This window comes from Staurois parvus, unplaced genomic scaffold (assembly GCF_062004578.1).
Source record: "Staurois parvus isolate SC_StPar_1 unplaced genomic scaffold, SC_StPar_1.0 ptg000593l, whole genome shotgun sequence".
NCBI classification, from domain to species: domain Eukaryota; kingdom Metazoa; phylum Chordata; class Amphibia; order Anura; family Ranidae; genus Staurois; species Staurois parvus.
The window spans coordinates 269,383-293,905 of NW_028318389.1; the positions used below are offsets into that span (position 1 = coordinate 269,383).

General features: G+C 47.4%; 1 protein-coding gene across 1 annotated transcript in view; it reads left to right on the top strand.

Moving 5' to 3' along the window:
* Positions 1–24,523, top strand: part of LOC149449946 (myosin light chain kinase, smooth muscle-like) — a gene marked incomplete at its 3' end in the record, with an annotated part of 381,689 nt that overhangs the window by 201,727 nt on the left and 155,439 nt on the right. The window contains exons 6-8 of the mRNA XM_089692548.1: positions 10,944–11,109; positions 17,386–17,404; positions 22,230–23,659. Of these exons, the coding sequence (XP_089548674.1) occupies positions 10,944–11,109; positions 17,386–17,404; positions 22,230–23,659 (1,615 nt within the window). The remainder of the gene's footprint in view (positions 1–10,943; positions 11,110–17,385; positions 17,405–22,229; positions 23,660–24,523) is intronic.

Genomic DNA, 24,523 nt, shown 5'->3' on the forward strand with positions numbered 1-24,523 from the left:
CTCCCCCTCCCCCAACATACTCCTCTTAGGCAAAAGCCTTCCACTCCTGGTCACTCTCCCCTGGGTTTCAGCAACCCCTTTCAGAGTGCTGCTGACAATTTCCCTCCCACCATTTTCTGCTGCATTTGCAGCCATCAGCAGAGGTTGTCCAGCAAGTGTGTCAGATCCCCCCTTTACCTTCCCCCCAGCAGAGTCCACAGTCCCAGGGTTCCTGGTATCAGAGTCCTCAGTCCCAGCAGAGTGCAGTCCTGCAGGCACAGCAGCCATCTTCCCTGCAGAGCTCTGTGCACACACAGGAGGATTTCCCTCCAAAACACTGCAGTGCACATGGCTGTCCACACTGGAGTCCAAAATGGCACTTTTAATAAAGCGCGGCTTTTCTGTTTTTTTCTCCTTTAAAGGACCAGGTACAGAGTCCTCACCGTCATCTTCATCCTCAGAGTCCTCAGAAAAACGGAAAGTTCTTCCAATTAGGGAAGACTCCAATTCCTCAATGTACTTTAGCAGTCCTCCGCCATATTCCTCTACCTCCTGTGCTGTTCCTCCAGCTTGCTGTGGAGGGAGGGAAGCAGAGGCTGACATTTCCTCCAGGGAAGCAGATCCTGAGGTGGATGGGATAGCAGGGGCAGCATCCAGGACCCCCTCCTCACTCTCCACCCGTACTGCCACCGCCGATGCTGGATCCTTACCGGAGTCTCCCTTCATCTTCCGGAACCTCTCCTCATTCCGGAACTTTTCTCTGAAAGCTCCGCTCTTCTCCTTCAGCGTCTTTACCAGATTCTGCTGCTTCTTAATGGCGACCTCCAAACCCTTCATCTCCGGCTTCATGCTCTGCCTCTTGCTGCTCCATGACTTGTCATGGAGAACTTTCTTCTTCTTGTAGTCAGTTTTCAGACTCACCAACTTTTCCTCCTCCTTTGCGATTCTCACCAGATAATCAGCAACCCGCTCTCTAAAGACAGGGAGGGATTCCCCACTTTTAGGGCCACAGCCAAGGTCTTCAGGTGCTGGTGAAGTATGGGAAGGCAAGCTGGGTCCCTCAGGGGGAGCATGGTCTGAGCCTAGCCCAGAAGAGGCCATGTTTCTGGGGCCAGGCGAGCAGGCCTGGCCCCCTAGTGTCTGGAGAGGGAGAGCAACTGCAGCACAACCTCTCTGGTGCAGAGTGGAAGCTCCTCTGGTGCAGAGACTGATGTGACTGTGGGGGGAGGGGACATTAGAGCGTAAGCTCCTCTGTACAAAGGCTGATGTGACTGTGGGGGAGGGGACATTAGAGCGTAAGCTCCTCTGGTACAGAGACTGATGTGACTGTGGGGGAGGGGACATTAGAGTGTAAGCTCCTCCGGTACAGAGACTGATGGGACTGTGGGGGAGGGGCATTAGAGTGTAAGCTCCTCCGGTACAGAGACTGATGTGACTGTGGGGGAGGGGACATTAGAGTGTAAATTTTTTTGTTTATTAAAATCTTGCAAACAAAAAACATCATAAAAATCATATTTACATATATACAGTATAAAAATATGTATTTTCAAACAAAACCAGCTTACTTCAGCAAAATAACAAATCCTGACCGTCACCTAAACACCCCCTCAGGCTAAGAAACGATTAAACATTCATCCCGTACATTCACCCCATACATCGATCCCATGCATGCAGCCTTTCTTCAAAAATTTGATGTTACAAAATCTAGGGGACGTGAAAGGACAGAAAGAGAAGCCACGCCCCCAGAGACTGACAGACAGCAGCTACGGGGACCTGACATTCCTCCACGCCTTTGTCCAGGCTCCCGGCCGCCACCTGTCCTTCTCAAGACCCCGAATCTTCCCAACCTCACCCAGAATGTTGTTCACCACCACCTCGACAGGAAGGACTTTTTTGCGAATGGAAACCTGACACCGTGCATTCCACGTGTGGTAACGGACTACTAAGCTAACTAGAAAAAGTGTCTCAAAATTAAAATCCCGGTGAGTCTGAAAGGCTCCGTAAGACCACTCCGCGTAACTCAAGCGGGAAAGGAAAGGGATCCCCAGAGCCCCACCCACCCGCTTGTAGACTTCTATATTGAAGGGGCACTGAAGCAAGAAATGGTCCATCGTCTCCTCCACCCCACCGCACTCCACTCTTGGACAACCACGGTTCTCCGCAGAGCGATGCTTCAGGTTGCCCTTCACATAGAGTCTGCCATGGAACGAGAGCCAGGCCAAATCCCGAAACTTTAAAGGGATTCTCTCCAGATTCATCAAACGCAGACCCTCCCTCATAACCGGGCCTGGGCAATCCCTCAAGGCCAATGGCTCGCTAAAGGCAGATTCAACAACCCTCCTCTCCAGGGCCTTCCTAGGAAGAGATTTAATTTCCTCCGCCGTCACTCGCCATTGCCGAAGCATTTTCAGACACGGGGCAACATAAGCCGGGAGCTTACCATGTTGGACCCTCAGGCTTTTCACTGGCCCACCATTCTCCCAGCTCCGTAGAAAAGGCCTAAACCAGGACTGAAAAATACCAACCCACCCAGGCGGTTCCTCTGCCAGCATGCTACCAAAATTATGTTTCAAAAACATCAGAGAAAAGAAAACCACCGGGTTGACCATACGTAGGCCACCCATCCGCCTGGGAAGGTAGGTTACAGACCTCTTAATGAGGTTCAGTTTGTGCCCCCATAACAGCTGGAAGAAACAACTGTAGATCCTCGCATAGAGAGACACTGGCAAAACACAGACAAAGCTGGCATACAGAAATACCGGGATCAGGTAAGTTTTAATCAGGTCAATCCTTTCCCTGTAAGAGAGTTTCCAATCCTTCCAGCTGGCCACCTTGGCATCGGCATCTTGTAGCCTGCTTACCCAATTTGCAAGGCCGTAATCACCGGGACCAAATCTGATGCCTAAAACTTTAATTTCCTGCTGGGGCTCTGGGAAGGCGTCCGGAAGGGTAAAGCCTTCGCCTTCCTCTCCCATCCAGAAAACCTCACTCTTATCCTGATTGATCTTTGAGCCAGATGCCTCAGCATACTGTTCCATCACCGAGACCACCTCCTCCGCCTCCTGCCTCAGCATACTGTTCCATCACCGAGACCACCTCCTCTGCCTCCTGCCTCAGCATACTGTTCCATCACCGAGACCACCTCCTCTGCCTCCTGCGTCCCGGAGATGAAAACAGACACGTCATCAGCATAGGCCACGACCCTCAGAGGGGGCTCCCCAGGAATGCCCAAAGGAACTCCACACAACGGTCCGCCATCTAACCTCCGAATGAAGGGATCGATTACAAACGCATATAGCAGAGGACTCAAAGGACACCCCTGATGCACACCTGAGCCAACCTCAAAGGGTCGTCCAATCCAACCATTCACAAGCATGAAGCTTTCAGCCCCTCTGTATAAGGTCTTTAGCCAATCGATAAAGCCCCCCTCCAGGCCATACTTGCCAAGAAGCAGCCATAGGTACTCATGATTGACTCGATCAAAAGCTTTGGCCTGATCCAATGCCAGCAGGAACTTTCCCCAGCCTGCAGCCCTGCACCGCTCCAGGGCCTCCCGGACAGCTAACACCGCTGAAAAAGTGCTTCTTCCCTGAACCGAACAGTGCTGATGGCGAGAAAGTAAATTGCCCGCAACAGACGATAAACGCCAGAAAATAATATTTGCCAATATCTTCCTATCAACATTGAGAAGGCTAATGGGCCACCAATTCTCAATTCTCGAGGAATCCTTACCCTTTGACAGAAGAATCACTGCAGATTGTCGCATGGAGGGAGAGAGCGAACCCTCTCTCAGACAGCCATTAAACACCTCCACCAAATATGGGGCCAGAGTCACCTTAAAGTGCTTATAAAACTCGGCTGTCAATCCGTCTGGCCCAGGCGACTTCTTCATGGCAAGCTGATCAATAGCTTTCACCACCTCATCTGCCGTGATGTCCTCTGTCAAACTCACAAGAGAACTGCCATTTCCCAGTCCTGGAGTAGAGTCCAGAAAACCCGACATGCTCGCCCGATCGAGGTCCCTCCTACCCAGGAGGTCAGCATAATATGACCTGGAGGTTTCCAGGATCCCTGACTTGGACTTTGTCAGGGAACCCGTACTGTCAACCAGGCCTACAACTGACTTAACTGCTCTACCTTGTTTGCAGTTCTGGTAAGGGTCGGGCGAGTGATATTTCCCATAATCCCTTTCCAGAACCAAAGAGGCATGCCTGTCATATTGACACTGCCTGAGCAAGAGTTTAACCTCAGAGATCGCTTCTGGATCTCCATTATTCGAGACAAGCCGATCGAGCTTCCTCCGCAGACGCTGGTAGGTGACATACTTATCAAGCTGTTTATTCCTTCCTATGGCCTTGAAAAACCCAACGATCCTTCGTTTTGTAAGCTCCCACCACTCGGACTTACTGCTGCAAACGTCCATGATTGATACCTGTGCCTGAAAAAAATCCTCAAAGGATTGACTCACCTTCTCATCGTCCAGGAGTGCCGAATTCAGCTTCCAGGTACCCCTCCCCTTAGGTGGTGTATCGGGGCCACTCAGAGTCACAGACAGAATACAGTGATCGGAAAACTCTACCGCCTGACACACTGGTGCCGAGAAGGCGGAGTTCCCCTTTAAAAAAAACCTATCTATTCTACTCTGACTGGAACCTCTCTGAAAAGTGAATCCCGTGTCGTCTGGGCAGCAATGAATGTGCACATCAACCAGACCTGCCTCTCTAGCTATTTTGTTTAAAAAAAACCCGTCACAGTCCAGCCTGACTCCGGTCCCTCTCCTGTCCTTAGTCCTAGTGACGGTGTTAAAGTCACCACCGAAGACAACTTGCTGGGCTGTAAAAAGGAAAGGCTTGATCTTCATGAAGAGGCATTTCCTGTCCCATTTCGTCTGGGGCCCATAGATGTTAATCAGGCGCAGGTCCTGCCCCCCCATGGAGACGTCTAAGACCATGCATCTCCCCATTTCTACCTCAATAATCTGCCGACAGGTTACCATGCCGGAAAAAAGTACCGCAACTCCAGTGTAAGGCTCGGCCGCAAGAGACCAGAAGGAGGGGCCGCGCCTCCACTCCTTCTTCGCCATATGAACATCCCCCAAACTGGACAACCTGGTCTCTTGCAAAAAGAAAATGTCAGCATCAAACCTGCTGAGCAAAAATAAGGCCATGTTACGAGCGCTTACTGATTTTATGCTGGTGACATTAATGGTCGCCACCTTCAAAGGAGTGGGAACCGCCATCAGGATGATCGAGGTACCCGTTTCTTAGCCTGCTTACCCCCCTCCCTACTTGGAGACCCTACACGCTTCATAGTCCTCTGTGTTTCCTCCTCCATGGAAACCAGAGACTCATCCCCTGAAGATCCCTCATCCTCCACCTCAGATAACACTTCAAATGTGTTTGACACCTCCACCCTCCCAGGGTCAGGTACAGGCACATCCTTCTTCCGCTTCTTCTTCCCAGACTTCCTTTTTGCCTCCAACCACTCCATATCATCATTTGATAAACCGGACCGCAAAGCCCCGTCCCCTTCCCTTCCACCATCACCAACAACATCATCCACCCCACTCTCTCCACTCACCACAGCAGTCCCCCCAACCTTCACCCCAACACCCCCACCATCATTCACTCCACCCCCCAGCGCCTCGCGCTCTGACCCTCTGACGCCGGGGAGGGGGGGTCGGTGCAACCATACACATTGGTCCAGTTCCCTCCACAGCCCCCACTACCTCTGGGGAAACTGACACAGGAGGATCAGACACAACATCCACGGACACTGACTCAGGGGGCACAACACAAGGAGATGACACATTAGAGGGACCATCAGACACTGGGACCACAGGGACAGAGACATTGGGGACCCCTGGCACAGCCTCCCTCTCCTCTGCCTCCTCCATGTCCAGACGAAAAAACTCTTCCACCAAAGCTGACTGGTTGTGCATGGCCTCAGGGCACCGGTTGTATGAATGGCCAACCTTATCACACGGATTGCACCTGATGATATTACAATCCTTAGCCAGGTGCCCCAGATCCTGACATAGAGAGCACTTCATCTCTGGGCATGAGGAGGCGAAGTGACCCCGAGAACCGCATTTATTGCAGAGCTTGGGCTGCCCAGGGTAGAACACCACAATCCTGTCCTTCCCAATGAAGGCTGAGGAGGGCAGATGCTGGACCACATTCCCACACACATACAACCTCATCTGCACCGACCACCCACCAGTCCATATCCCTCTCTCATCCACAATCTTCCTCAGGGGTGCAAGTAGCTCCCCAAATCTCCTCAGCCAGACAGCCAAGTCAGCCGAAGGAATGGACTCATTTCGTACTAGAACGGTGACCGTCTTCACTAGAGGTTGGCGTGAGACCACCTTTGGGACGAGTCCCCTCCACTCCGGCAGACCCTTATACATGTGTTCATACTTCTCCCAGAATATATCCAGAGACTCGGGGCGCACAAAGGACAGATCATATTCATAGGATCCTACAGGGCTGATCAAGGCGAAGATGTCATCCGCCCTAAACCCCATCTCCAAAATCCTGTCCACCACCGACATCCTGACTGGGGGAGCACCCCCACCCTCCCATCTGAGCTGCACCAAATTCCTCCTCCTGAAGGACAGGGGTGCAGATGGCAGACCTGCAGCAGACCTCCCCCCAGAGCTGACAACATGATGTGACCCCCTCCTCCCAGCCAGAGCCCCAGCATAGGTCTTATTTGCAGCATTAGATGTAGTGGACCTTAAAGCTGCACCCCGCCCAATGGTTGCAGGAACCTCAGAGCCCCCGCTCTGCAGACCACCATCAGAGGCAGCAGCAGTCCCTCCATCCACCAACACACAGGCATTCCCCTTTCCAGCATTGCAAGCACTCTTATCATCCATATGTTTCCTTTCACTCGTGGCACTACTGCTCCCAGCAGACTCACTCACACCAGATGCTCCTGTCTCCCCCTCCCCCAACATACTCCTCTTAGGCAAAAGCCTTCCACTCCTGGTCACTCTCCCCTGGGTTTCAGCAACCCCTTTCAGAGTGCTGCTGACAATTTCCCTCCCACCATTTTCTGCTGCATTTGCAGCCATCAGCAGAGGTTGTCCAGCAATAGTCTCAGATCCCCCCTTTACCTTCCCCCCAGCAGAGTCCACAGTCACAGGGTTCCTGGTATCAGAGTCCTCAGTCCCAGCAGAGTGCAGTCCTGCAGGCACAGCAGCCATCTTCCCTGCAGAGCTCTGTGCACACACAGGAGGATTTCCCTCCAAAACACTGCAGTGCACATGGCTGTCCACACTGGAGTCCAAAATGGCACTTTTAATAAAGCGCGGCTTTTCTGTTTTCTTCTCCTTTACAGGACCAGGTACAGAGTCCTCACCGTCATCTTCATCCTCAGAGTCCTCAGAAAAACGGAAAGTTCTTCCAATTAGGGAAGACTCCAATTCCTCAATGTACTTTAGCAGCCCTCCACCATATTCCTCTACCTCCTGTGCTGTTCCTCCAGCTTGCTGTGGAGGGAGGGGGGCAGAGGCTGACATTTCCTCCAGGGAAGCAGATCCTGAGGTGGATGGGATAGCAGGGGCAGCATCCAGGACCCCCTCCTCACTCTCCACCCGTACTGCCACCGCCGATGCTGGAACCTTACCGGAGTCTCCCTTCAACTTCCTGAACCTTTCCTCATTCCGGAACTTTTCTCTGAAAGCTCCGCTCTTCTCCTTCAGCGTCTTTACCAGATTCTGCTGCTTCTTGATGGCGACCTCCAGACCCTTCATCTCCGGCTTCATACTCTGCCTCTTGCTGCTCCATGACGTCCTCCAAACCCTTCATCTCCGGCTTCATGCTCTGCCTCTTGCTGCTCCATGACGTCCTCCAAACCCTTCATCTCTGGCTTCATGCTCTGCCTCTTGCTGCTCCATGACTTGTCATGGAGAACTTTCTTCTTCTTGTAGTCAGTTTTCAGACTCACCAACTTTTCCTCCTCCTTTGCGATTCTCACCAGATAATCAGCAACCCGCTCTCTGAAGACAGGGAGGGATTCCCCACTTTTAGGGCCACAGCCAAGGTCTTCAGGTGCTGGTAAAGTATGGGAAGGCAAGCTGGGTCCCTCAGGGGGAGCATGGTCTGAGCCTAGCCCAGAAGAGGCCATGTTTCTGGGGCCAGGCGAGCAGGCCTGGCCCCCTAGTGTCTGGAGAGGGAGAGCAACTGCAGCACAACCTCTCTGGTGCAGAGTGTAAGCTCCTCTGGTACAGAGACTGATGGGACTGTTGGGGAGGGGACATTAGAGTGTAAGCTCCTCTGGTACAGAGGCTGATGTGACTGTGGGGGAGAGGACATTAGAGTGTCAGCTCCTCTGGTGCAGAGACTGATGTGACTGTGGGGGAGGGGACATTAGAGTGTCAGCTCCTCTGGTTCAGTGTCCAGTATTCCTCGGTGTGTTTTCTCCTTTATGGCGCAGCCTCTCTGACACAATGATGGAGTATTAGTGAGGACTTCGTATATTCGATGTCTGGCTCTCCTGACCACACAAGTCCCGTTTCTTAGATTTAGAACGCGTCTGTCACTCCTGAAAACCTTCCAAGGTAAAGAATTCTCATTCGCTCGCCATTCAATCAGTCTGTCAGCCGGAAGGTTTTCTTTGGAAAGGACCCGACAATATCATAAAGAAACCATTCGGCTTCATTCAGAATAATATTTTTCTTCTGGATGTTTCGGATCTTTCCATCTTCGGTCCAAACACATTCCTCATTCCGGAGTCCCGGGCGTGTTGTGTCGCCCTCTTTGTATTAGGATCAGTTATAAGTATGAATCTCTGTTGATGTTGTGATCTTTGCTCCAGGATTGTATCTCAGATGAGTCGACATTGTGAGCGACTTTCTGCAACAATTATTGGTGATCTGCAAACGATGGGAGGAAATAAATGACGGCAATCTGATGGGCGATTCACTTCTGAGTGGGCACTGGCGGCTGGAACCTTGTATCTCCAGAGAAGATTTCCTACAATATTTGTGTCTCTGCCCCTCCCACAATGGGGAGATTTCCCCCCAGTAGTTTGTGTCTCTGCCCCTCCCACAATGGGGAGATTTCCCCCCAGTAGTTTGTGTCTCTGCCCCTCCCACAATGGGGAGATTTCCTCCCAGTAGTTTGTGTCTCTGCCCCTCCCACAATGGGGAGATTTCCCCCCTGTAGTTTGTGTCTGTGCCCCTCCCACAATGGGGAGATTTCCCCGCAGTAGTTTGTGTCTCTGCCCCTCCCACAATGGGGAGATTTCCCCCCTGTAGTTTGTGTCTCTGCCCCTCCCACAATGGGGAGATTTCCCCCCAGTAGTTTGTGTCTCTGCCCCTCCCACAATAGGGAGATTTCCCCCGCAGTAGTTTGTGTATCTGCCCCTCCCACAATGGGGAGATTTCCCCGCAGTAGTTTGTGTCTCTGCTCCTCCCACAATGGGGAGATTTCCCTGCAGCAGTTTGTGTCTCTCCCCCTCCCACAATGGGGAGATTTCCCCCTGTAGTTTGTGTCTGTGCCCCTCCCACAATGGGGAGATTTCCCCCTGTAGTTTGTGTCTGTGCCCCTCCCACAATGGGGAGATTTCCCCGCAGTAGTTGTGTCTCTGCCCCTCCCACAATGGGGAGATTTCCCTGCAGTAGTTTGTGTCTCTGCCCCTCCCACAATGGGGAGATTTCCCCTCAGTAGCTGTGTTTCTGCTCCTCCCACAATGGGGAGATTTCCCCGCAGTAGTTTGTGTCTCTGCCCCTCCCACAATGGGGAGATTTCCTGCAGTAGTTTGTGTCTCTGCCCCTCCCACAATGGGGAGATTTCCCTGCAGTAGTTTGTGTCTCTGCCCCTCCCACAATGGGGAGATTTCCCTGCAGTAGTTTGTGTCTCTGCTCCTCCCACAATGGGGAGATTTCCCTGCAGTAGTTTGTGTCTCTGCCCCTCCCACAATGGGGAGATTTCCCTGCAGTAGTTTGTGTCTCTGCCCCTCCCACAATGGGGAGATTTCCCCGCAGTAGTTGTGTCTCTGCCCCTCCCACAATGGGGAGATTTCCCCGCAGTAGTTTGTGTCTCTGCCCCTCCCACAATGGGGAGATTTCCCCCCAGTAGTTTGTGTCTCTGCCCCTCCCACAATGGGGAGATTTCCCCCCAGTAGTTTGTGTCTCTGCCCCTCCCACAATGGGGAGATTTCCCCCGCAGTAGTTTGTGTATCTGCCCCTCCCACAATGGGGAGATTTCCCCGCAGTAGTTTGTGTCTCTGCCCCTCCCACAATGGGGAGATTTCCCTGCAGTAGTTTGTGTCTCTGCCCCTCCCACAATGGGGAGATTTCCCCGCAGTAGTTTGTGTCTGTGCCCCTCCCACAATGGGGAGATTTCCCTGCAGTAGTTTGTGTCTCTGCCCCTCCCACAATGGAGAGATTTCCTGCAGTAGTTTGTGTCTCTGCCCCTCCCACAATGGGGAGATTTCCCCTGCAGTAGTTTGTGTCTCTGCCCCTCCCACAATGGGGAGATTTCCCTGCAGTAGTTTGTGTCTCTGCCCCTCCCACAATGGGGAGATTTCCCCTGCAGTAGTTTGTGTCTCTGCCCCTCCCACAATGGGGAGATTTCCCTGCAGTAGTTTGTGTCTCTGCCCCTCCCACAATGGGGAGATTTCCCCCTGTAGTTTGTGTCTGTGCCCCTCCCACAATGGGGAGATTTCCTGCAGTAGTTGTGTCTCCTCCGGATATTATGGGCCATTCTGTAGCCGTGTCACTCTTACTGTCGGGAATCCCTCCCTGCGCCGATCTCCTCCCTCCATCTCTGGAGGTCTCCATGGTGGCCTCTGCTATATTCTGCAGAAGAATTCGATCTCAGAGTTCGTTCCTTGTACGTTGTCAGGGAATGTTCCGTAATGTATCGGGAGCTGAGAGCGACATGTGACTCCCGAGCCGCTGTGTCCATGCTTTCCTTCCTCTGCATTGATCCGTGGTCTCTTTGTCGCAGGGCGAGGTCCAGCTGCTGAGCGGAGGGCGACTTCACATGTACCACAAGTCTGGGGTCCACTACCTGGAGGTGCAGGAGGCGGGCAGAGCGGATGCAGGCACCTATAGCTGCACGGTGGCCAACGGTTGTGGGAGGAGCTCTGTGTGCGCCGAGTTGGTTGTCCAAGGTGAGTGCTGGAACATACGGAAAGGGGGGGGCGGGGCGTGGACCCCGAAAATGCCGAGCTGTGCAGGACAGGAACCACGGCAAGGAGATCACCACACACGGTACAATCTGATTGTACAATCTTCCTCCGATCTGCCAACAAGTGAGAGGGCCTTCCTGATTGGGTGATAGAACCTCTCATGTATGGAGAGATCTCAGGCTGATTGTACAAAGATTGTATGATCGTTCCCGCCGGATTCCGACTCAATATCCCTCTCAGGTGGACTTGCACCTTAAAGGGTAACTCCACCTTTGTTGACAAATAAGCCCCTCCCCTCGCCCCTCCCCTCCGGGTGATCTCTGCACATTGTTGTAACAAACTTTGTAGCAGATTCTGACCTTTTGAAGAAATCTCTGATTGTTTCTCTGTGTCTATGTGCAGAGCGACTGTGAATGGGAGGGGCTTTACGATGATCGATCAGCTGCTGCACCTGCAGGGCTGCGATGAGGAAAGCGGCGGGGTCTGCATAACTGTGGATGTGTTTTTTTCCACGAAAAATGACATTCTTGTTGCAGGGGATGCCCAAAATCTGACTTGTATCTTAGTGCAGGTAATAAACTTTGTAGCAGATTACTGCCTTTTGAAGAAATATCTGTTTGTTTCTCCATGTGTGTCCATGTGCAGAGCGACTGTGAATGGGAGGGGCTTTACGATGATCGATCAGCTGCTGCACCTGCAGGGCTGCGATGAGGAGAGCGGCGGGGTCTGCATAACTGTTGATGATTTTTTTTTTCCACCAAAAATGACATTCTTGTTGCAGGGGATTCCCAAAATCTGACTTGCAACTTAATGCAGACTTGATCGATCAGCTGCTGCAACTGCAGGGCTGCGATGAGGAAAGCTGCGGGGTCTGCATCCCTGTAGATGTGGGGGGGGGGGTTTTCCACCAAAAATGACATTCTTGTTGCAGGGGATTCCCAAAATCTGACTTGCAACTTAATGCAGACTTGATCGATCAGCTGCTGCAACTGCAGGGCTGCGATGAGGAAAGCTGCGGGGTCTGCATCCCTGTAGATGTGGGGGGGGGTTTTCCACCAAAAATGACATTCTTGTTGCAGGGGATTCCCAAAATCTGACTTGTATCTTAGTGCAGACGTCCAGGAAAATCAGTCAGCCAATCACACGAGCAGGAAATTACATTTCTGGGGGGGGGGATAGTCCTGTATACGCCTCCAAGCGGCCATATTGCATTTTACAGAAAATGACAACGGCTGCAGATTGAAAAGGAAAGGGAAATTTTGACCCCTCCCCCTCCAGAGGATTCCCACCCCCTCCAGAGGATTCCCCCCCCCCCCCCCTGACCAGGCCATTTTTTTGCGTTACTTTAACTGACAATTGCGCGGTCATGCAGCGCTGCACCCAAATGACATTTATGTCATTTTTTTCCCGCAAGCGTTCTTTCGGTGGTATTTGATCGCCTGTACAGATTTTATTTACATACAGACCCCTCCCCCATTGGAGATGCTCGGCAATCACTGGGCGCTGGTGAGTAATCACTGGTCGAGACCCGGTGATTGACAGCCGAGGCCACAAATAGCGGCGCAGGTACCTGGAAACTCAAAATCACCTGTATATATATATATGTGATTTTGCGCACCCGTGCCGTCCTGTAGCCGTACTTCTGCTTTACGGCGGAGGGGAAGACCGGCAAAATGATGATCAGCTGCAGAAAACTGTTGGCGCCGTGTAAATCCTGAATAATAATAATACAAATAATAATAATAATAATAATAATAATAAAGCTAATATTAATGAATAATATAAATAATAATAATAATAATAATAATAAAGCTAATATTAATGAATAATATAAATAATAATAATAAAGCTAATATTAATGAATAATATAAATAATAATAATAATAATAAAGCTAATATTAATGAATAATATAAATAATAATAATAATAAAGCTAATATTAATGAATAATATAAATAATAATAATAAAGCTAATATTAATGAATAATATAAATAATAATAATAATAATAATAATAATAAAAAAGCTAATATTAATGAATAATATAAATAATAATAATAATAATAAAGCTAATATTAATGAATAATATAAATAATAATAATAATAATAATAATAAAGCTAATATTAATGAATAATATAAATAATAATAATAAAGCTAATATTAATGAATAATATAAATAATAATAATAATAAAGCTAATATTAATGAATAATATAAATAATAATAATAAAGCTAATATTAATGAATAATATAAATAATAATAATAATAATAATAATAAAGCTAATATTAATGAATAATATAAATAATAATAATAAAGCTAATATTAATGAATAATATAAATAATAATAATAATAATAATAATAAAAAAGCTAATATTAATGAATAATATAAATAATAATAATAAAGCTAATATTAATGAATAATATAAATAATAATAATAATAAAGCTAATATTAATGAATAATATAAATAATAATAATAAAGCTAATATTAATGAATAATATAAATAATAATAATAATAAAGCTAATATTAATGAATAATATAAATAATAATAATAATAATAAAGCTAATATTAATGAATAATATAAATAATAATAATAATAAAGCTAATATTAATGAATAATATAAATAATAATAATAATAATAAAGCTAATAATGAATAATATAAATAATAATAATAAAGCTAATATTAATGAATAATATAAATAATAATAATAATAATAATAAAGCTAATATTAATGAATAATATAAATAATAATAATAATAATAATAAAGCTAATATTAATGAATAATATAAATAATAATAATAAAGCTAATATTAATGAATAATATAAATAATAATAATAATAATAATAATAAAGCTAATATTAATGAATAATATAAATAATAATAATAATAATGCTAATATTAATGAATAATATAAATAATAATAATAATGCTAATATTAATGAATAATATAAATAATAATAATAATAATAATAATAATAAAGCTAATATTAATGAATAATATAAATAATAATAATAAAGCTAATATTAATGAATAATATAAATAATAATAATAATAATAAAGCTAATATTAATGAATAATATAAATAATAATAATAATAAAGCTAATATTAATGAATAATATAAATAATAATAATAATAATAATAATAAAGCTAATATTAATGAATAATATAAATAATAATAATAATATAAATAATAAAATAATAATATTAAAGATAACATTAATTAATAATATAAATTATAAATAATATAATATTAATAATACAAATAATAATATAAATAATAAAATAATAATAATATAAATAATAAAATAATATAAATAATAAAATAATAATAATAAAGATAACATTAACAAATGATATAAATAATAACAGCGAAGACTCATTTGTTTCCATGCAGTGGTATAACATCGCCCTCTAGGGTACAAATATGAAAATACAATGTATCGAAGTTTCCTCTGGCTCTGTGAATTCGGTTCATTGGACGTTTTGGTGAAAAAATATCTCCTTCCACATAATCATCCCCTCCTCCATCCTCACTGGGGGGTCCCCGAAGACCCCAACTTATTCTGGAATACATAGTTTGCCCCAAGGAGAAAATACTGAACAATCGTGCGTCCGAATGTCTCTACGTGCGACGAGACGCAAACCTTCTTCATGGGTTCTTCTTTTCAGCCCCGGACAGACCCGGCAGTAGCGGGATGATAAATGGCGCGTGTTAAGACACCGACATTCACATTCATTAGATGCGATTATAGGAGAAGTTTCAGTTCCCAAATCACACCTGAAATTGCACTGATATGACTGGACACTAAGTCACCGGTCACACCGCTGCAATTTAAAATCGTATGATTTGTGTGCGATTTCAGCACGATTTTTAAAGACTTTATTGAGACTTGTGAAAATTTTCAATGATTTCTTGCAATTTGCGGTGCGATTTCCATTCTGTTCTGTGTATGTGAAATCGCAACAAAACTGCAGAAAAAAGTCACGCAAAAAACTACTTTAGAAATGGCGCTTCAGCAAATCGCACGTGTTAGGACACCGACATTCACATTCATTAGATGCGATTTCAATTCCCAAATCTCACCTGAAATCGCACCGGTGTGACCAGGTACTAAGTCACCGGGTCGCACTGCTGCAATTTAAAATCGTGCGATTTGTGTGCAAATTCTGAAAACTTTGTTGCAACTTGTGAGGATTTTCAAGGATTGCTTGCAATTTGCGATGCGATTTCTGTTCTATTCTATGTCTGTGAAAGCGCAACAAAACTGCAGAAAAAGTCACGCAATGACTACTTTAGAAATGGCGCCGCAGCAAATCGCACATGGTAAGACGGTGACATTCACATTCATTAGATGCGATTTCAACTCACAAATCATACCTGAAATCGCAAGTAATTGGTCGCACTGCTGCAATTTAAAATCATGCAATTTGTGTGCAATTTCAGCGCGATTTCAGGTGCAATTTCTGAAGACTTTATAGCGACTTGTGAAGATTTTCAGCGATTTCTTGCAATTTGCAGTGCGATTTCCAGTCTATTCTATGGATGTGAAATCGCAACAAAACTGCAGAAAAAGTCACGCAAGAACTGCTTTAGAAATCGCACTGCAGCAAATTGCACGTTAGTCATCGGTGACACCGCTGCAATTTTAAATCATGCGATTCGTATGCGATTTGCAGTGCGATTTCCATTCTATTCTATGTCTGTGAAATCACAACAAAACTGCAGCAAAAGTCACGCAAGAACGACTTTAGAAATGGTGCTGCAGCAAATCGCACGTGTTAAGATGCCGACATTCACATTAATTAGATGCAATTATAGAAGAGGTTTCAAATCCCACCTGAAATCGCACCGGTATGACGGGTACTAAGTCACCGGTCGCACTGCTGCGATTTAAAATCGTGTGATTTGTGTGCGATTTCAGCGCAATTTCAGGTGCGATTTCTGAAGACTTTATTGCTACTTGTGAAGATTTTCAATGATTTCTTGCAATTTTCAGTGAGATTCCCATTCTATTCTATGTATGTGAAATTGCAACAAAACTGCAGGAAGAGTCAGGCAAGAGCTGCTTTAGAAATCGCACCGCAGCAAATCACACGTTAGTCATCGGTCACACCGCTGCGATTTAAAATCACGCGATTTGTAGTGCGATTTCTATTCTATTCTATGGATGTGAAATCGCAACAAAACTGCAGAAAAAGTCACGCAAGAACGACTTTAGAAATGGCGCTGCGGCAAATCGCATGTGATAAGACACGGACATTCGCATTCATTAGATGCGATTTCAGGCATGATTTCCATCCCCAAAACGCACCTGAAATCACACCGGGCACTAAGACCCCGGTCACACCGGGTGCGACTAGCCATGCGATTTGCCATGCCATGCGACTTGCAAGTCGAATGGCAAGTCGCACCCTTTTGCCCGCAGTTACAGCGGTCACATCGGTGCGATGGGCATACACTGCTTCAGGTGCGACTTGCATAGACGTCTGTGTTTTGCTGACTCCAAGTCGCCGCTCAAGTTGGAAAACCAACCGACTTTGAAATCATGCGACTTCCAGTGAAGTCAGATCAGTGCAGGGGCGGACTGACAACTCATGCGGCCCCCGGGCAATAGGGGATCATGGGGCCCCTGTGTCCTCACCCACACTCAAACCACACCCATAAAAGCCCAAGAAATGTACTAGGGGCATGTCATGGGGCCCCCTACTAACCCCGGGCCCTTGGGGAGTGCCCAAATGGTCAGTCCGCCCCTGGATCAGTGTGACCGGGGTATAAATGTAAACCGTCCTGCCATATTAGTATACAATGTAACAACATTCGGGAACGAATAAACAACGTTTGCCGTGGTTCCTCCTCCACGGCGATTTTGTGGGATTATTTGTTGCTCCAGACGCAGTCTGGTCGGTCGCAGGGAAGTATTTTCGGCATGGCTGAGATCTGAGCTCCCCGAACTCCTAAATCATTTATTCTCCTCTTCGGAAGGGAAATCAATCATGTGATTGTTGGCTCCGGCATGAGACCGCGGAGATTCCTGCCAGTTCAGTCCAGCCGAATATTCATGCCGGGGGATGGGTGTGCAACCAGCGATGGGAGTGCCCACCTTGGCTGACCACGGAGGAGGCGGGCGGGCAGCATGCTGGGCTGTAGTCGCCTTCCTGGCAGATTCTGTTCTGTAGATGTTGGCTGATGCTGCAATTTAAACTCGATAAGACGATTTACTGATCAATGTTTTTTTCTCTGTTCCAGGCGCTGACGAGGCGGACGGGTATGTGATCTTCTGTCTGTATACATTATATATACATCACAGGGCTATATACATTATATATACATCACTAGACTATATACATTATATATACATCACTAGACTATATACATTATATATACATCACGGGGCTATATACATTATATATACATCACGGAGCTATATACATTATATATACATCACTAGACTATATACATTATATATACATCACTAGACTATATACATTATATATACATCACGGGGCTATATACATTATATATACATCACGGGGCTATATACATTATATATACATCACGGGGCTATATACATTATATATACATCACGGAGCTATATACATTATATATATATCACAGGGCTATATACATTATATATACATCACTAGACTATATACATTATATATACATCACGGGGCTATATACATTATATATACATCACGGGGCTATATACATTATATATACATCACGGGGCTATATACATTATATATACATCACTAGACTATATACATTATATATACATCACGGGGCTATATACATTATATATACATCACGGGGCTATATACATTATATATACATCACGGGGCTATATACATTATATATACATCACTAGACTATATACATTATATATACATCACGGGGCTATATACATTATATATACAGTACATCACTAGACTATATACATTATATATACATCATGGGGCTATATACATTATATATACATCACGGGGCTATATACATTATATATACATCATGGGGCTATATACATTATATATACATCACAGGGCTATATACATTATATATACATCATGGGGCTATATACATTATATATACATCACGGGGCTATATACATTATATATACATCACGGGGCTATATACATTATATATACATCACGGGGCTATATACATCACAGGGCTATATACATTATATATACATCACTAGACTATATACATTATATATACATCACGGAGCTATATACATTATATATACATCACTAGACTATATACATTATATATACATCACGGGGCTATATACATTATATATACATCATGGGGCTATATACATTATATATACATCACAGGGCTATATACATTATATTATATATATTCCGTCCCCTACACTCCACCGAAACCGCCTTACTCACCTCTCCAACGACCTGCTAACCGCCAAAGCTAATGGCCACTATTCAGTGCTCCTACTCCTCGACCTCTCTGCGGCCTTCCACACAGTCCACCACCCCCTCCTCCTTACTAAACTACACTCCTTTGGCCTCAGAGACTCCGCCCTCTCCTGGTTCTCCTCCTATCTATCCCGGCGCTCCTTCAGCGTTGCCTATAATGCTTCCACCTCCCCCTCACTCCCCCTCTCTGTTGGGGTCCCTCAAGGCTCTGTCCTCGGGCCCCTTCTCTTCTCCATCTACACCTCCTCCCTTGGCCAACTCATACACTCTCACGGCTTCAACTACCACCTCTATGCCGACGACACACAAATCTATCTCTCAACCCCCCACCTCACCCCCTCGGTCTCCGCCCCCCACCTCACCCCCTCGGTCTCCACCCCCCACCTCACCCCCTCGGTCTCCACCCCCCACCTCACCCCCTCGGTCTCCGCCCGAATCACACACCTACTGAGCGACATATCAGACTGGATATCACTCCACTTCCTCAAAGTAATCCTATCCAAAACCGAGCTCCTGGTCTTCCCCCCCCCTCCATCACGACCACCAACGCCACCATCAGTCCCACCCCGCAAGCCAAAGTCCTGGGTGTCACCCTAGACTCAAACCTGTCCTTCCAACCCCATGTCCAATCGTTGGCAAACTCATGCAGGCTCCACCTCCGCAACATCTCCAAAATACGTTCGTTCCTCACCCCAGACACTACTAAACTACCTCCCTCATCATATCACGTCTGGACTACTGCAACTCCCTCCTCACCGGCCTCCCTCATCACAGACTATCCCCGCTTCAGTCTATCCTGAACTCAGCGGCCAGACTCATCCACCTCACCAACCGCTCCGTATCCGCCACCCCCCTCTGTCATTCCCTTCACTGGCTCCACCCCCCTCTGCCAATCCCTCCACTGGCTCCACCCCCCTCTGTCATTCCCTCCACTGGCCTCCACTCAGTGTCCTCCACCCCCCTCTGCCAATCCCTCCACTGGCCTCCACTCAGTGTCCTCCACCCCCCTCTGCCAATCCCTCCACTGGCCTCCACTCAGTGTCCTCCACCCCCCTCTGTCATTCCCTCCACTCAGTGTCCTCCACCCCCCTCTGCCAATCCCTCCACTGACCTCCACTCAGTGTCCTCCACCCCTCTCTGCCAATCCCTCCACTGGCTCCCGATTGCCCAACGCATTGAATTCAAATTACTAACACAGACATACAAAGCCATTCATAACGCCGCCCCAAACTACCTCACCGACCGGATACCCAAATACCACCCAACCCGTAATCTTTGCTCCTCACAAGACCTCCTACTTTCTAGCTCCCTGGTCTCCTCCTCCCACGCCCGACTGCAGGACTTCTCCAGGACTTCCCCCATCCTCTGGAACTCGCTACCTCAACCCATCAGATTATCACCTACCCTCCTCACCTTCAGGCGCACCCTGAAAACCCATCTCTTCAGGGAAGCCTACCCTGCCCTCACCTAACAACCGATCTCCTCCACTCCTCCCACCACTCCATCCCCCACAGCCACTTCCTCCTGTACCACCATCCCCTCCCTCCTAGATTGTAAGCTCCCAGGATCAGGGCCCTCGATCCCCTCGTGTATTGCACTGTTACTGTATTGTCTCATGTTCTGTCCCCCACTATAATGTACAGCGCTGAGCAACCTTCTGCCGCCATATAAATCCTGTATAATAATAATAATATACATCGCGGCGCTATATACATATATATCAATATACTGAGCCAAGGACACGCTCCTAGTATCAGGCAGAGGCCATGCTGGTCCCTGTAGTCTTTCCAACCCATGCTGGTGGACAAGCCCCGGTCATATGCCCCCCCTTCCAATTGGGGTTCAGTACTCCCCTCCCCCGCTCTGTTCTTGATGGACAGGCCAGGCATGATTGGACAGTACTGGACCCGTGTGTGAGCTCCTTGTTCCTGATGGCCACGCCCACCACACTCTCATTGGCTGGAGACAGCAAGCAGCGCTCATTCTCCATTCTCCATAACCCCTCCTCCCCATCTCCACAACCCCTCCTCCCAATCTCCACAACTCCTCCTTCCAATCTCCATAACCCCTCCTTCCAATCTCCACAACTCCTCCTTCCAATCTCTACAACTCCTCCTCCCAATCTCCATAACCCCTCCTTTCCATCTCTACGACCCCTCCTCCCAATCTCTACAACTCCTCCTCCCAATCTCCATAACCAATCCTCTCCATCTCTACAACCCCTCCTCCCAATCTCCACAACTCCTTCTCCCAATCTCTACAACCCCTCCTCCCAATCTCCATAACTCCTCCTCTCAATCTCCATAACCCCTCCTCCCCCATCTCTACAGCCCCTCCTCCCAATCTCCACAACCCCTCCTCTGCATCTCCCCAACCCCTCCTCCCAATCTCCATAGCCCCTCGTCTTCATCTCTACGACCCCTCCTCCCAATCTCTACAACTCCTCCTCTCCATCTCCACAACCCCTCCTTCCAATCTCCACAACCCCTCCTCTGCATCTCCCCAACCCCTCCTCCCAATCTCCACAGCCCCTCCTCCCCATCTCCACAACTCCTCCTCCCTATCTCCATAAATCCTCCTCACCATCTCCATAACCCCACCTCTGCATCTCCATAACCCCTCCTTCCCATCTCCACAACCCCTCCTTTCCATCTCCACAACCCCTCCTTTCCATCTCCATAACTCCTCCTTTGCATCACTCCTCCTCCGCATCTCCATAACTCTTTCTCTGCATCTCCACAACCCCTCCTCCCTATCTCCATAAACCCTCCTCTCCATCTCCACAACCCCTCCTCCCTATCTCCATAACCTCTCCTTCCCGTCTCCATAACTCCTCCTTTCCATCTCCATAACTTTTCCTCTCCATAATCCCTCCTTTCCATCTCCATAATGCCTCATCTCCATAACCCCTCCTTTGCATCTCCATAACCCCTCCTTTGCATCTCCATAATTCCTCCTCTCCATCTCCATAATCCCTCCTTTCCATCTCCATAATGTCTCCGCTCCATCTCCATAATCCCTCCTTTCCATCTCCACAATCCCTCCTCCCCATCTACACAACTGCTCCCCCCCATCTCCATAACTCCTCTTCTTCATAACCCTTTCTTTCAGTTGTCATAACCCCTCCTCTCCATCTACAGAACCCCTCCTCCTTATCTACAGAACCCCTCCTCCCAATAAGCCGCCTTTGAAATAAAAACATTGTGCCCCCCCCCAATGGATTTGAAGTATCCAAATCGAATTTGAATAGAATTCCAGTCAAAACTGACTGGAAGGGGGGGAAAGTGTCCGGACTGGAAGGGGGGAAAGTGTCCGGACTGGAAGGGGGTGAAAGTGTCCAGACGGGAAGGGGGGGAAAGTGTCCAGACTGGAAGGGGGGGGGCTGTGTCCGGACTGGAAGGGGGTGAAAGTGTCCGGACTGGAAGGGGGGGGGCTGTGTCCGGACTGGAAGGGGGTGAAAGTGTCCGGACTGGAAGGGGTTAAATTCATCACTATTGCAATTCAGAAATTCTGTGACATCTGAAATTCTGAATAACTAAAATTTTGCCAAAATGTTCAATTCGGAATGAAGCGAACCGCGCATGTCTAATATTTTGCAGCCTGACTGCGATATTGTAGCATTTCCTGATAAATCTCCTCTGATTTCTTTTCTAGAACCTCCTCTCCACCAGGGGGCTCTGCGACACAAACGGCCAAGCCTCCCGTTGCCTCTAACGGTCTTCTTAAAACGCACAGAGATGCCATTCCAGAAAAAAGCAAAACTATGGAAAGTGGCCCCAGGAAACCAGAGCCCAATGCAGAGCCTACGAAAGTCAAGTCAGGTTTTGTATCTAAAGGGGTATCTTCGATGTCTTCTACAGCCCAGCGCCCCAGCCTGAAGTCCGAGTCTCCAAGCACCTTCCTGAAAGGTGCACCATCTCCAGTAACCGACTCCGAAACCGCTGGCTCCCGGCACAAACAGTCCGAAGAGTCGGCACCAACCACGTATGCAAAGACACAAACCACCAGAACAGCCAAAGAGACACCATCCATCGTCTCCCGTTATACCTCAGTGCTAGGTCCAAAAGACAAACCACCGGTCCCTCCTAGAGAAACCGAAACCAAACCCCCAAGTGAACCAGTTGCTCAGAATCTTCATAGTTTAGATATAAAGACTAAATCCCTCCTTGGTTCCCCAAAAGTGGCCTCGACTGTTGTGTCAAGCTACTCAAGTAGCATCGAGTCTAAAGTGAGGCCATCAAAGATGACACCAGAGGCCCAAAGTCCATCCTCCTTGGAGACCAGGTCTTCCAGGTACACAAGTTCAGGACACAACATTGGAAGCTATTATACACCAAATGTAACCGCAACGAGGAAAGAGACTGCGGTGTGTAAATCAGACCCCAAAACAGAGAACGTCTTTCCCCGTGGCACCCAGAAGTTGGCCTCGAGCAAGCTGGCAGATATTTCTTCAAAAGATGCCATAATGTTGGCTGAGAAGCCTTCAAAGGAGACCTCTGTACCTCTCAGGACATTGAAAGGAGAGACTACTTTCCTATCCATTCATGACAAAAACGGCAAGAAGACTCTGTCTGAGCCCCCTCTGAAGACCTCATGTATGTCCACCAAAGAGACTTTGAAGAGCACACAATACATCACTCCCAAACTGGAGCCAACAAAAGGGACCAACAACGTCTGCCAATCGACAACTAAAATTTTACTTAAAAAAAGCTCCATCTCTTCCCCGAACCTCAAATCCGATTCGCCCTTGGATAAAACCAGCAACGTCCACCATGGAGGGCGAGCCACTGAGGTCAACCCCTCCAGCGGGGTCAGTGATGGGAAGTATCAGCAGAAATCATCCAGCACCATCACTCTGAAGTCTGTCAAAATCCCTCCCTCGACTGACACCGGCCGTAATGTTACCGGACAAAAGGAGAAGGTGGAGGTCTCCAAAATCCAGAAGGTGTCCTTTGTTTCTGGGGGAGACCAGAAGGGGGCAGCAGAGACTGACGGTTCTGATTATGGAACTTCTCCAAAGTTTGACTTCACGCCATCGAGCCAGGAGGTGCTGGAAGGCAGCAGCGTCACCTTCCGCTGCAAAGGTATCTGTGGTATTGGTGACATGCAGTCATGACTGGTGGCATAATGTGGATTTAGTGCAAGGGTACATAGTCATGATAAAGACAATCAGAAGTAGGGATGAGCTGGACGTACCTGGGGGCGCTTCAACCTATTCAACACTATTCCTCCCACTGACACCAATGATGGGACACTATTCCTCCTACTGACACCAATGATGGGGCGCTATTCCTCCCTCTGACACCAATGATGGGGCACTATTACTTCCACAGACACCAATGATGGGACACTATTCCTCCCACTGACACCAATGATGGGGCACTATTCCTCCTACTGACACCAATGATTGGGCACTATTACTTCCACAGACACCAATGATGGAGCACTATTCCTCCAACTGACACCAAAGATGGGGCACTATTCTACCTACTGACACCAGTGATGGGGCACTATTTCTCCCAGTGACACCAGTGATGGGACACTATTCCTCCCACTGATAATAATGATGGAACACTATTTCTCCCACTGACACCAATGACGGGGCACTATTCCTTCCACTGACACCAAGAATGGGGCACTATTCCCTCATTGACACCAATGATGGGACACTATTCCTCCCACTGATACCAATGATGGGGCACTATTTCTCCTGCTGACACCAATTATGGAGCACTATTCCTCCTACTTGCACCAATGGTGAGGCACTATTCCTCCTGCTGACACCAATGATTGAGCACTATTCCTCCAACTGACACCAAAAATTGGACACTATTCCTGTCACTGACACCAATGATGGGGCACTATTCCTTCCACTGACACCAATGATGGGGCACTATTCCCCCCACTGACACCAATGGTGGGGCACTATTCCCCCCACTGACACCAAT